Genomic DNA, 15,241 nt, shown 5'->3' on the forward strand with positions numbered 1-15,241 from the left:
AACAGAAGTCCTGTGGTATTGTTTACTTTTCCAAATTATGTTACCAAATCATTCAAATATTTAGCAAAGTTGAGTAAATTTTACAGTGAATACTTGTATTCATTCCCCTGGCTTCTTCCACTAAAATTTTATCATATATCCATTCATTAATGCATCTTAGTTTTTTTTTTAAAGGATTTATTTATTTATTTATTTGAGAGGTAGAATTACAGATAGAGGGAGAGACAGAAAGATCTTTGATCCACTGGTTCACTCCCCAGATGACTGCAATGGCCAGAGCTGGTCTGATAAGGAGCCAGAAACTTCGTTCAGTCTCCCACATGGGTACAGGAGCCCAAGTACTTGGGCCATCTTCTGCTGCTTTCCCAGGCCATTAACAGGGAGCTGGATCAGAGGTGGAGCAGCCCATATGGAATGCTGGCACCACAGGCAGAGGCTTAACCTACTATGCCATATTGCCAGCCCTAGTACATCTTACTTTTTGTGCACTTAAAATTCAGTGGTCCTCTCTCCTTTCCACTCCCTGAAAACTTGTTATATTTAGAGACTTGAACAGATCCAGGTTTGAGTTCCTGAAAAAAAGACACAAAGCAGCCCTGTGTACTTGCATCAGAAGATAACAATAATAGGGTCAGGCATTGACTGCATGAGGCACCCACATCATGTGCCATATTGGAGTGCCTGATTTTGCATCTTGGCTCCACTTCCCATCCAGCTTCCTGCAGGTGCATAGCAGGGAGGCAGCAGGTAATGGCTCAAGTCCTTGAGTCCCTGCTACTCATATGAGAGACCTGGATTGAGTTCCAGGCTTTGGCATGGTCCAGCGCTAGCTGCCGGCAGACATTTGGAAAGTGAATCAACGAATGGAAGAACTCTTTCTGTGTCTCTGTGTCTCTGCCTTACAAATAAGTAAAAATCAGATTTTATTTAAAAAGTATCCATACTTGGGGCCAGCACTGTGGCGCAGTTGGTTAAAGCCCTTGCCTGAAGCACCAGCATCCCATATGGACTCTGGTTCTAGTCCCGGCTGTTCCTCTTCCAATCCAGCTCTCTGCTATGGCCTGGGAAGGCAGTAGAAGATGGCCCATGTCCTTGAGCCCGCTGCACCCACATGGGAGACCTGGAAAAAGCTCCTGGCTCCTGACTTTGGATCGGCACAGCTCTGGCCATTGTGGCCATCTGGGGAATGAACTAGTGGGTGGAAGACCTCTCTCTTTGTCTCTACCTCATTCTGTAACTCTGTCTTTCAGATAAATAAAATAAATCTTAAAAAAAAAGTAGCCGAGCCGGCTCCGCGGCTCACTAGGCTAATCCTCCGCCTAGTGGCGCCGGCACACCAGGTTCTAGTCCCGGTCAGGGCGCCGGATTCTGTCCCGGTTGCCCCTCTTCCAGGCCAGCTCTCTGCTGTGGCCAGGGAGTGCAGTGGAGGATGGCCCAGGTGCTTGGGCCCTGCACCCCATGGGAGACCAGGAAAAGCACCTGGCTCCTGGCTCCTGCCATCGGATCAGCGCGGTGCAGCGGCCATTGGAGGGTGAACCAACGGCAAAGGAAGACCTTTCTCTCTGTCTCTCTCTCTCACTGTCCACTCTGCCTGTCAAAAAAAAAAAAAAAAGTAGCCATACTTTTTATGTTATTTACTATTGGTGATCACATCCTAGACTCATTTCATTAAGAGTTGAAGAGTGATGACTTGCTACTTGTATCGTTTCTGTTTTATTTATTAGCTAGAATATATCTATAAAGTTTTTAGTTATTTGTTTATAATGAGCAAAGAGCTTGAGTATTATTTATTTCCTTTTATTTACCAATTTTCCAAATAAGTTTATGCCATTATACAAGGAAATCAATGACATGTATTATTATGAAATCTTTGATTTAAAGATATTTTTGATCATTTCAAGCCATTTTAGTCATTCTTCTTGTTCAGATGGTCTCACCTTTGCCTGGTCATGGCCTGTTTAGGCTTCTTGAGTCTTCTTGCCTTGGCCATAGCAGTCTTTGAAATATTCTCTCCGTTTATATTTAACAAGAATCTTGTTAGTCAGCTCTTCTTTAATGAAGTGCCTGAGGCAGCCTAACCTGAGGTTTATTTTGGCTGAACAATTCTGGAGGTTCATAGTCAGGGGTCAGGCAGACCCCATTTGTAGCCTCCAATAATGGCAGAGTTCCACAGTGACTTGTGTCTCTATGTCCTTACAGAGCCACAAGGGTTCAGTCACAGGGTTTCCTTCCTAAGGCTCTAATTCAGTGTAATCACTTTCCAAAACCCCAACCTTTAATGACTGTAACTGGATTAGGTATCTACTCTCTCATAAGATTTTGGGGGTTAAACTCCTGTATGAATGTGGGGCCCAAAACATTCAAATCATAGCAGAACCTATGCTTTGAATTTTTCTAGGAGGGATTACCATAATTTGAAATCTGTGAGTCCCAATTTTGCCTTCACAGTAGGCATAAGATAATATCTAGTCATTTTTGGTTGCCACAGAGAGGAATGAGGTGGTCTGTATACCATGACTAGAGGCCAAAGAAGATGCTAGGTAATGACAGTGTGCAGTACGGGCCCCCTACCACCACCAACAAAGAATCTTCTGGCTCAAAATGTCAACTGTTAGAGTGATAGCATTTACTAATTTAAGTACATTTAACAGTTTATGAAATCATTTTACTTTCCCCACAATTCCATGAAATTGGCATTATCAGTACTTTAACCAGGCGGGTAAATTTGACGTCATACAATTTATTGAAGGTCCTAGAATTTAAAATTTGACGATAAATGTTCTATCATTATATTCTCCCTTTAAATAAAAATATTTCTTATGACTTTGTAGAAGTAACAGAGTTGTGAACCAAGATACTAAATATTTCATCTTCCAAACAACCTTCTCAGGTACTCTGCAGTTTCTGTAGGTGCAGACAGCAGTAACTTGTCTGAGGTTACACAGCTAATAATGGAATCAGGCAACAAAGCCAGAAGTCTGGAACCACAGCTCACGTGTAAACACTATATAGTGCCTCACCAAGAGATTATGCCGTCTGCTGGTTCACTCTTCAAATACCATGACAGCTGAGGCTGGGCCATGTTGAAGCCTGGGGCCAGGAACTCCCATCTGGATCTCCTACTTGGATGGCAGGGGCCCAAGTAATTGAACTATCACCTGTTCCCTCCCAGATGCATTAGCAGGAGGCTGGATTGGAGCAATCGGGACTCGAACCAGCACTCCAATATGGGATGTAGGCATTATAAGTGGCAGTTTAACCCACTGCACCATGAAGCTATCCTCTGTTTGTCATGTTTTTAAATCAGGATTCAGCTTTTGTTTATTTATTTGAAAGAGCAACAGAGGGGGAAAGACAGAAGAAGAAAGATCAATCTTCCATCTGCTGGTTCATTCCCCAGTTGCCTGCAATAGTCAGGGCTGGGCCAGGCCAAAGCCAGGAGCTCAGAACTCCATCCTGGTTTCCTACATGAGTGGCAGGGGTCCAGGCATTTGGGCTGTCCCCTGCTGCCTTCTAGGGGCATTAGCAAAAGGCTTGACGAAAACAGAGTAGCCAGGACTTGAACTGGCACTTTGATATGGGATGCCTGTGTTGGAAGCAGTGGCTTAACTTGCTGCACCACGACACTGGCCCCCAACCATTTTAATTACTGGAAATTATCTGTTCTTTAATATTTTCAAAGACCTCACTGAAAAAACAGACTAGTCTGAGACTTTCCCCCTTTCTAGCATGCATACTATTTCCTGATTGGATGTTATACAAACATATACAACATTAGAACATTATAGGCCTCTATGTAATGTAGCAAATGACAGCCCTCAGTAACCACTCCACCCGCATGATAATCACACTAGTGTTTTATTTGTATGCCTGTCTTCTCTGCATATTGTAGATACTTTCTTTAGAAAGCATTACTATGTTAAGATTTCATTTTAACTTGAATATCCTGGATAATTCTCTTAGGGTAGCTTATAGAGGCTTAAAATATGGCTGCAATAGAACGCTCCATTTCTAAATAGGATAGGTAGCTAGTTTTTCACCTAACTAGTGCTTTTTTGGAAAAGGTCTTAAGTGTGTGCTAGATATAGAATATCCATTCCTTTTCTCTTTATTACACTAGTCTTACGGCTTATCTAGTTAATTAATCTGTTCCTGCCCACCTGCTCATGAGGTAGACATTAGAATGAAGCAAAGCTCCAGTACTCTACACTAAAATCTCTTGGGTCTTGACTTCAGTCAGTATACTTCTTCACACAAAGTGGGAAGTGATTTTCTGAATCAAGTTATGAGGAAGAAAAAATGTTTCCTTTCTAAGATTTCTTATTTTGACTTTTTACTTTTTTTTTAGTCTTTAATATTCAAAGTTTTGGCACAGTTTTTATATTCTAACCAATTTTCCTAAACATTCCCATCCATCTACTGGGTAATGTGGTTTTCATCCCTGTCATCATATTTCCATCTCTTTACCTCAAAATGCTGTACCCCCTAGAAAGCCAGCCCTGATCAAATAGGGCATAAAGAATACTTTTTTCCCAAAAGACTGTGCGATGATGTCTCTGCAGAAGTGTTGTGTTTATGGTTAGTGTCTTTTCCTTTCAGTAGCATCAGCAAATTGCAGGTTGTTGGAATTTTTACTTCCAGAACAGGCATTTTTTTTTTTTTTTTTTAAGATTTATTTGTTTATTTAGAAAGAGAGAGGAGAGACAGAAAAAGAGAGAGGTCTTCCATCTGCTAGTTCACTCCCCAAATGGTTGCAATAGCCAGGGCTGGGCCAAGTCAAAGCTAGGCACTTCCTCTGGGTCTCCCACATGGGTGCAGAGGTCAAAGTACTTGGGTCATCCTCCGCTGCTTTCCCAGGTGCATTAGAGGGAACTGGTTTGGAAGCGGAGCAGCCGGAACTCAAACCAGCGCCTATATGGAATGCTGGCACTGTAGATAGTGGTGGCTTAACCCGCAGTGCTGGCCCCAAATAAAAATTTTTAAAAAAGAATTACTAGGGCTGACACTGTAGTGTAGTGGGTAAAGATACCACCTCCAGTGCCAGAATCCCGTATGGGCACCGGTTCAAGTCCTGGCTGCCCCACTTCCAATCCAGTTCTGCTATGGCCTGGGAAAGCAGTAGAAGATAGTCCTTGGGCACCTGCACCCATGTGGGTGTTCCAGAGGAAGCTCCTGGCATTGGATTGGCACAGCTCCAACCATTGCGGCCAACTGGGGAGTGATCCAGTGGATGGAAGACCTCTCTTTCTGCCTCTCCTTCTCTGTGTGTAACTGACTTTAAAATAAATAAATCTTTTTTAAAAATTCTGAAGTGCAGTTTGCGCAATCTAAACTTCAGAAGACCTTCTTCCCTGGCCTCCATCTAGATGGCTGCTGGGCGGAGGCAGTTGGGGGATATTGAGAAGAGACCGCGTCGCTCTTGTATTCATCTTTCTCCCGGCAAGTCCACAAAGGGAAGCCATTTTCAAGAGCTGTCTCTGCTTGAAATAACTGCAGCTCTAGCAAATGTTAGAGTTGTGATGTTCTCTCTTGGTCTTCCTCATGGTAGATGCTTGCTTCTAGGATACTGTCTTATAGTGCCATTCCAGTTTCTTTTTTCTCATCATGCCATTCCAAGTCCTTTGGATTTTGTGGCGCCCAAATGACTGAGTCATGCTTTTGCAAATGTCAAATTTAGTAGGATGTAAGGGTCCTGTGTTCACCATGACCTCAGCTTTTTAAAATCTGATGAAGACTTTTAACTGAGCTGGAGTGGTTATTGATTATTTTGGCTACAAAGATTGGAAGGAATTTCTGTTCTCTTGGATCTAACACAAAAACTTTGTGTACACTTAACCATTTGTGTTCATTGTTTTTTGTTGTCATTAATTACATGTGAATTTTTGTATTGGTGATTTTAGGCTAATTTAAAGGATAGTTAATGAGTTACTTGTATTACCAAGAAATTTTCTGCCTTGTGTTAAAGCCATGTGAATTTATGGAGGAGGTGAGAAAAGAAGGTGAGAAGTGTGCTTGATTATTGAAGTCTTACCAGTGAGTGAAAAAGTGAGTGAGTGAAAAGAGCAAGTCGGGTCCATCCTGCAGTTGGGAGCCAACTCCTCAGCTGAGCAGACTGTTGGAAACCATTGAGGTGGTGAACGCATACTGTTTTTTGTGAAGTGTTCTTAACAAAGCAGTTAATAATGTTTAAGTTGACACATGGTTACTGTACCCTGGGTAAGCTCTGAGGGCCTCAAGGAAAGATTTCGTTATTGGAAATTATTGGGGGTTTTTGTTTATTTCGGCTCACTTTGAAAGTATGCCAGTGAAATGGAAACCTCGTTAGCAGAGTCATATAGGTATCTTAAAAGGTTTTCTGAATCTTTAGGATAATGATTGGGGAGCTGGTTTTTATCCGATGCTGAATTATCATTTGTTTTGCTTTTCACAGGTTCACCGGAATAGCACAGTCCGCTCTGGCTGTGATGTGAATCCCTTCTGTGCACTGTGTGGTTCAGGCAGTGTCAACACCATGCCTCCTGAGATCCACTATGAAGCCCCTCTGTTGGAACGTCTTTCCCAGTTGGACTCTTGTGTTCACCCTGTTCTAGCATTTCCAGATGGTAAGAAACATAATAGAATATGAAGTCCAATAAATGAGACTTAAGAGAGAGTTCCAGGTACAAGAAATCAACCGTTGTCCTGGTACAATTCAAATACTCTCAAGGTCACACTTTCTGTCACCAAACGCTTCTCTTAGAATTTCGCAAAGAGTGCAACAGATGCACCAAACCAGAAATGTGCCCCTGAAAGAGTGCAGCTTGTTCAGATTTCCCTCTCACTTCAGGTGATCAGGAGGGGCCTAGTGTCTGTTGCCTCCAGCTGTAGAAAACCTGGTCCATGTATATCTTTGGTGTGTTTGTTTGTTTGTGTGTGTGTGTTTTTTTTTTTTGTTGTTTTTTGTTTTTGTTTTTTTAGGTTTATTTGTTTTCTGGAAGAGTTAGAAAGCGAGAAGGAGAAGAGAAAACAAATCTCCCATTTGCTGGTTCACTCTCCAAATGGCCACAATAGCACAGGCTGGCCAGACTGAAGCCAGGAGCCAGGAATGTCTTCCAGGTTGCTCATACAGGTTCAGGGGCCCACAGAATTAGGCCATCTTGCACTGCTTTCCCAGGTGTATTAGCGGGGAGCTGGATTGGCAGTGGAGCAGCCAGGTCTCACTGGCACCCATATGGGATGCCAGCATTACAGGTGGCAGCTTAACCCACTGCACCACAACACTGGCCCCATGTATACCTTTTAAAATGTATCATCTGTACCATGATGCTAAAAGAATAGGCAGCCCTGTTCTGGGAGAATGTTCTGTTGAGGTGTGAGTGGTTATATGATGGCTTTTCAGGGTATACATAAGCATGGATCCTCAGAGTTAGCATGTAATGTTTTTCTAGAGGTTACTTGCCCATTAAGTCTTTGTTTCTGCTAGTCCTCCTTTCCCACCTTGCCTTTCCTGCCTCTCAAAAAAAAAAAAAAAAAAAAGAAGAAGAAGAAAACACATCATTTGTTGATTTATTTATTTGAAGGGCAGAGTGGCAAAGAGAGAGACAGAGATCTTCCATCTGCTAGTTCCCTCCCCCAAAATGATGGCAACAGCCAGAGTTAGCTCGAAACCAAGAGCCAGGAACTTCATCTGGGTCTCCCACATGGGTAGCAGGGCTTAAGTACTTGGGCATCTTCTGCTTACGTAAGCACATTAGCAAGGAGCTGGATCAGAAGCAGAGCAGCCAAAATTGGAACTAGACTCCAACGTGAGATGCTGGTGTCACCAGCACTGTTGTACCACAAAACCAACTCTTCCCACCTCTCTTTTGTCAAGTACCTTCCACTTGAGAAGAAAAGGACACTCCTCCAAACCATAACAAATCTCATTGTATGGAGTCATACCCCAAAATAAAAAACGGTGGATGCCAAGGACATTGAACAAAAGGGCCATTTCTGAGAGTTCCTAAATCTCCTGAATAAACATCCTCTGGGATTTAGATTTTTTTTTTAATTTGGTGGGTGTGGACAGCGGGCATTGTAGCATAAGTGGTTAAGCTGCTGCCTGCAATGCCAGCATGCTGGCTTGAGTCCTTTTTTTATTTTTTGACAGGCAGAGTGGACAGAGAGAGACAGAGAGAAAGGTCTTCCTTTGCCGTTGGTTCACCCTCCAATGGCTGGCGCGCTGCAGCCAGCGCACCGCGCTGATCCGTTGGCAGGAGCCAAGTACTTATCCTAGTCTCCCATGGGGTGCAGGGCCCAAGCACTTGGGCCATCCTCCACTGCCTTCCCGGGCTACAGCAGAGAGCTGGCCTGGAAGAGGGGCAACCGGGACAGAATCTGGCGCCCCGACCGGGACTAGAACCCGGTGTGCTGGCGCCACAAGGTGGAGGATTAGCCTAGTGAGCTGTGGCGCCGGCCCAAAAATACTTTTTAATTGACACATAATATTTGTGAATCAGCATAGTGTTCTAGAAAATGCCTTTGCAACTATATATATACATATATGAATTTATGATTTTTTTAAATTACATTTCAAATAGGGGAGCATGATCAAAAACATTTTGAAACTACTGCCCTAGATAGGCTACAGGAAGTCAGAGATTCCATCATCTGGAATGATTTTAGTGATTTTCACATAATCTCATGACCTGCCTCCATCCTGCAGAAATTAAGAATTTCTTCTGGAATCACTGTGGTATTTTATTTCATGGTTATGGTTTATTTTATGGCTGTTTATGTACTGACTTTCCATTATTTAATCTCTTGAGGATAAAGAATCATTCTAACTTTAATAATTCCTTGAAAACAGACTGTACACCTTTTTGCAAAAAACTAAAATAGGAGCCATCGAAATAAGAATTAATTGATATTTAGGACTTAACTGATGTAGTGTGAGAAAAATCCATGAGTAAGATGTGAACTTTTTTTTTTATTATTTTCTTAAGATTTATTTTTATTTATTTGAAAGGCAGAGTTAGATAGAGGGGTAGAGAGAGATCTTCCGTCTGTTGTTTGATTCCCCAGATGGCCGCAACGGCCAGAGCTGGGCCTGTCTGAAGCCAGGAGCCAGAAGCTTCTTCTTGGTCTCCCACGTGGGTTTCAGGGACCCAAATATTTGCGCCATCTTCTGCTGCTTTCCATAGGACATAGCAGGGAACTGGATCAGAAGTAGAGCAACCACAACTCAACAGGTGTGCATTTTGGATGCCAGTGTTGCAGGCAGCAGCTTAGCCTACTATGCCACAGCTCCAGCCCTGAAAATCCCTTTTTTAATTGACAATTGATCAAACATTAGCTGACTGTAATCCCCTATCCTACATCTGTTCTTCAAGTGATTGAGTTATTTCTGGGTCACTTAAATCTTGTAGCCAAACACCCTTTATGAGAAAGGTGCTGTGGTATTCCTATTGCCATGTGATTTCTGGTAAGAGCAGAGAATTTGGAGTACAACGATAGCAAGCTAGTCAGGAATCTTGCCAGAGTCGTGAGGTTGCAAAGTCTTGGCTTATCTGAGGCTAAATGACTAATGAGTTTGAATAGTTTAAAAATTCAAATCCAGGTCATCTGATGTATATCATTCCTTTCAATGTGTTCCATGTTGCTTTCCAGACAGGTTATTAAGAGAAGTCAGTTTTCAACTCATTTCAAGTGTCTGGCTACAGGCAGAGCCACCAAGAAGACTTGGGAACATTTCTTTGATTACTTTCAGGATTATAATGAATTGAATGACTTCATATTTCAAGAAAAGTGCCTGAACTCCATCATTGTTCTTGTTGGCTGTCACCCCACTAGCAGTATGTTCGTTTGTCAGCAACATCACCCTGTACAGTTTTTGGTAGTCTTTCCCAGTACCCAGTTAGATGCACCTAGACCATCTGCCTGACATTCCCTGTTCCATCACTCAACATCTACCAGGAGGAACTTTATTCCCTGTGGACACTTCTGTCCTGCCGAGTGCGTCATGATAGGAAATCTGACGGGTACCCCTCTCCTTTGCATACTTTATACTTACCCCTGCCGTCCCAATGCCAAGCAACCGTTGTTAGAAGTGAGGGTGAAAGGAAGGAGAGAGGGGGCATTCCTTTCTCTAATCTTTATCCATTTTTTTTCTTATTAAGACTTTCGTTAAGTCTTAGTAACAGATTGAGAGGGAGAGAGAGAAATCTTTAATTTGCTGGTTCACTCTCCAAATGATCACAAACACCCAGGGCTAGGCCAGGATGAAGCCAGGAGCCCAGAATTCCATCCAAGTCTCCGTCCCATTTGGGTAGCAAGAGTCCAAGCACTTGGACCATCTTCCACTGCCTTCTCAGGCACATTAGCAGGGAGTTGGATCATAAGCAGCATCCAGTACTGGACCGATGCTCTGATATGGGATGCTGGCATTGCAGGTGGTGACTTAACCCACTGTGCCACAACACCATCCAGTTTTCATTTTCTTTCCCCTAAATACCATTATTACTGTCAGATATACTCTTACCCCTCCTAATGGCTTTAAGGCTTAGACTAGAAAGTCGATGATTAAATTCTTATGAGACTGTAAATGAGAGTGCATATATTTTTACCATCTGAGGCGGATCTCTGTGAACTACTGGATTTGTGAACTACTGGATTATACTTCTGTAGGTTGTCTTGATTACCCTGTTTAATATTGTACTTACTGGGATAATTCTGTTTTGTACAATACTGAGAATACAGCCTATAAGTAGTTATTACTAAACTCTGATATAAAATGTTTCTGTTGAATTACTAGTATCTTCATTTATTGGGTATCTGTAAGGGCCCATCCTCCACATTAGAAAGTGTTTGAATGTGGTACTTAGCTGTTCTGTGGCCCAAACACATCTTTTAAGTAGAGTTTTATTGGTGGCTCCTAAGCAGTTAGTGTAGTTAGAATCACAACCAACTGCTCCTCTTCATCTTGAGTTATGGCTGCCACCATGTCTGTACCAACCACTCCCATTAAGTGTGCCTAGATGGGATACAAATTCAGTTAAGTGAGTAATTATCGACAATTTTGTGCCTGGCTGTGGAAGGTGGAGGGATTAGGGTGTAATCTTCAGATTCCAGTATAAAGGGCTTTGCTTCCTTATCGCTCACCTAATCAGTTAAGTTAATCCCTAGTTAGAAGTGCAGAGGATGTGTATCCCTGAGAAGAATGTTAACTTTGTTTGTATAAATAGCTTAATAAGCACGCCACCTGCTGGCTGTGAATATCTGTGCTGTTTTGAAGGGAGCCTGCCACAGTACATATGCGGCTACCACAATTTCCCTGCAGGAGGAGGAAGTGAGTAGTACAAACACAAACACCCTAAAAAAGGGTGCTTAAGAAAATGGTAGAAAGCAGCGGGCAAACAGCCAGGTGAATCATGGAATGTGAGAAGGTGGTGGGCCTGAAGTGTTTTCATTCGCCCTTTATTTTGTTTGAAGAAATAGAAACTTAAGATAACATATATAGTAATCAGTTTAATAGTCCTATTATCTGCTTCATAAGGAACTGTACTCTCTTCTCTGGTCATAACAGTTATATCCCAGTGCCTATGTGAATATGGAATTTAGAAATGGATCAGTTTTGAGCCGGCGCCGTGGCTCAATAGGCTAATCCTCCACCTTGCGGCGCCGGCACACCGGGTTCTAGTCCCGGTCGGGGCGCCGGATTCTGTCCCGGTTGCCCCTCTTCCAGGCCAGCTCTCTGCTATGGCCAGGGAGTGCAGTGGAGGATGGCCCAGGTGCTTGGGCCCTGCACCCCATGGGAGACCAGGAAAAGCACCTGGATCCTGGCTCCTGCCATCGGATCAGCGCGGTGCGCCGGCTGCAGCGGCGGCCATTGGAGGGTGAACCAACGGCAAAGGAAGACCTTTCTCTCTCTGTCTCTCTCTCTCACTGTCCACTCTGCCTATCAAAAAAAAAAAAAAAAAAAAGAAATGGATCAGTTTTGTGTACTTCCATTTTATGTCCCTTTATTTACTTTGAGATCCTATGTGCAGTCTGTTTCAGATTCTAATTCTCTACATATCCCAGGTGTTCTTACTGTTTAGAGTGTGAGTGGACGCCAGCAGTACCTGTGAGAACATTTTTGTTCACTGACTAGGGAATGTAGACGGGTTCCTGTTCATTCTTAAATGGAAGCAGTTTAAAAAAATAGACTTCTTGCAGCCTGATTCCCTTAAACAGAGCATTGTCCCTCAATGCTTATTCAGCAAGTTTATAGGGGAAGTTACTGTTGATTCTGCTGAACTTCTCAACTGTAGGACAAAAGGTGGTATTCCTTGGGAAGTATTCTACAATTGTGCCAACTTCCATTTACGTGAGGGGGAGTTTCCATTGAGTCATTCGTCCAGCATGTCAGGATTGAGAGATGAAGTGGTCGTCTAGTCTAGCAATAAGAAGTAGATGTCCTGTTCTCCCTAGGGCCTACTCTGTTCAATGGATAGTAGCTATTTGGAGTGACTCTTTGAGAAGAATCTGTGATCTTGGGGACAAGAGGAAACACTGTCCGTAGCGGACAGAGCAGGGGAAGTTAAAGCATGTGTGCTAGTTTGCAACTGGCTCCCACCCTGCTGTCTCATTTAATTTAATTTAATTTAATTTTACTTTTTTTTCACAGGCAGAGTTAGAGACAGAGAGAAAGGTCTTCCTTTTTCCGTTGGTTCACCCCACAAGTGGCCGCTATGGCCGCCGTGTGGTACGCTGCGCGGATCCGAATCCAGGAGCCAGGTGCTTCCTCCTGGTCTTCCATGCAGGCGCAGGGCCCAAGCATTTGGGCCATCCTCCACTGCCTTCCCGGGCCACAGCAAAGAGCTAGACGGGAAGAGGAACAACCGGGACAGAATCTGGCGCCCTGACCGGGACTAGAGCGTGGGATACTGACGCCGCAGGTGGAGGATTAGCCTAGTGAGCCATGGCGCCGGCCATCTCATTTTAGATATGAAGAAACTGAAGTCCTCCTATAGCATTTGTTCTTGTCCCCTTCTTTTCAGTGATGGGACTAGGACCTGAAGTGAGACCTGCATATTTCTCATTGATTGCTATTTTCATCGTATCCAGATTTGTCATGTCTCCTACCTTTTTATTTTTAAACCTGGCTTCATTTTCTGCACACCTTTTCCATCCCCTTTGAATTAGAGCAAAGAATTTTTTTTTTACCACCAGTACCACTAAACTGTTTTTGATTGTTGATTGATGAGGAATTCTGTTTTGTTCGACATACCTATTTAAGAAGTTGGAATAAGTGAATTTGCTCATCTGTTTGTTTTGTTTGAGAGGCAGAAAGAGACAGCTCCCATCTGTGGGTTTACTCCCCAAATGCCCAAAATAGCCAGGGCTGGGCCCGGGGCCAAGAACTGGGATTGCAGTCCATGTCTCCAACGTGGATAGCAGGAACCCACCATTGAAGTCCGGAGCCAGAACCAAGTGTTAAACTCAGGGACTCCGATGTGGGACTGCGGGTTTCTTAACTGGCATCTTAAACATCAGGATAAATGCCTATTCCTCAGGGAATTTGCTTTTTAATGAATGGAAAAGAAAGACTGATTACAGGAATTTCAAAAGATAGTGAACACTGTCCTTGGAAATGTCTCACTCTCTATACATGTCACAAATGTTTGTAATTAAAACTTTAGTTTTCCTAAATTGTTTCATTGCCTTAAAGTACAGTAGCCTACTCTCAGAGAGGCCTGTGCAACTGGGGTTGCTTGGGGAAAATCCCCGAGAATGTTATCTATTTTATTCACTTGGGAATATGTTCATTTCAGTCCTGGGAAGGCCCTGGGGTTCCAGCTTGTGCTTCAGAGTGTCATGAAAGCCATTGCCTGTGTTGTAGGAGAGAGTGGCTAACATTTTCTGGCAGGGGCAGGTGTCATGGTACAGCAGATTCAGACACAACTGCCTGGAATACCTGCATTGTGTATCAGAGCCAGATGGGGTCTCAACTACTCTGTGCTTCAGTTCCGGGTTCCTGCAGGAGATGATGGTCCCTTTTTTTTAAGATTTTATTTATTTGAGAGGTAGCGTTACAGACATGAGAGGAAGAGGGAGAGAGAAAGAAAGGTCTTCCATCTGCTGGTTCACTCTCCAATTGGCCACAATAGCCGGAGCTGGGCCCATCTGAAGCCAGGAGCTTCTTCTGGGTCTCCCACGTGGATGCAGGGTCCCAAGCACTTAGGTCGTCTTCTACTGCTTTCCCAGGCCACAGCAGAGAGCTGGATTGGAAGTGGAGCAGCCGGGACTAGAACTGGCACCTATATGGGATGCCGGCACTGCAGGTGGAGGATTAACCTACTGTGCCACAGCACTGTCCCGTTTCCTGTCTTTAAGCATTACCAATGTTTATCTCATGGAATTATTGTGAAGGTTAATTGATATAGGCATGATGAATTGATGCAGTGCCTGCCACATAATAATGAGTTTGGTGAAGTTAATTTATTTCTCTCTCCAAACCCCCTAAGCATTTAGAACATAGAATTTAGATAGAATAAGTATGCAGTAGTTTTGGAAAAGAATATGACATGCTGTCAATGACTAGAATTTGTAATGATTTTTTTTTTATTGGAAAGGTAGAGTAACAAAATGAAAGGGTAGAAACAGATATTGAGAGACTCTATCTGCTGGTTCACTTCCTAAATGGGCAAAAGAGGTCAAAGCCAGGAGCCAGGAACTCCATCTGGGTCTCCCACATGAGGAGTAGGGGCCCAACTACTTGGGCCACCATCTGCTGCCTCCCCAGACACATCAGAAGGAAGCTGGATCAGAAGCAAAGCTGGCAGGACTCCAGCCAGCACGTCGATATGGGATGCTAACATCAAGTGGCAGCTTAACCCACTGAGCTACAATACTGGCCCCTGCAGTGATTTTTGAAAGATGGAAAACTGACAGGATAACTGGAAAAAAGAGCAGTACAATGTGCATGTAGAAGTGAATTGCTGTGACATAGAAGCTGTTTAAAGGAAGTTCTTTGCCCAGGATAAAAAGTACACACAGAGTAGGAATAGGACCCTGAGCATTTGTCTTAAAAAAAAAGAAGAAGAAGAAGAAGAAGATGCATTTGTTTGTTTGAAGGGCAGAGTTAGAGATCTTCCATCCTCTCGTTTACTCCCCAAATGGCCACAGTGGCCAGAGCTGGGCCCATCTGAAGCCAGGAGCTTCTTCAGGTCCCCAAGTGCAGAGGCCCAAGCACTTGGGCCATTTTCTGCTGCTCTCCGAGGCCATTAGCAAGGAGCTGGAT

General features: G+C 43.5%; 1 protein-coding gene across 6 annotated transcripts in view; it reads left to right on the top strand.

Moving 5' to 3' along the window:
- KANSL1 (KAT8 regulatory NSL complex subunit 1) overlaps positions 1-15,241 on the top strand; it is a 182,143-nt gene that overhangs the window by 155,736 nt on the left and 11,166 nt on the right. For all 6 annotated transcript variants that reach the window (XM_017349250.3, XM_070060558.1, XM_002719458.5 and 3 more), the window contains one exon: positions 6,431-6,602. In XM_017349250.3, coding sequence (XP_017204739.3) covers positions 6,431-6,602 — 172 coding nt within the window. The remainder of the gene's footprint in view (positions 1-6,430; positions 6,603-15,241) is intronic.

Source organism: Oryctolagus cuniculus, chromosome 17 (genome assembly GCF_964237555.1).
Source record: "Oryctolagus cuniculus chromosome 17, mOryCun1.1, whole genome shotgun sequence".
NCBI classification, from domain to species: Eukaryota; Metazoa; Chordata; class Mammalia; order Lagomorpha; family Leporidae; genus Oryctolagus; species Oryctolagus cuniculus.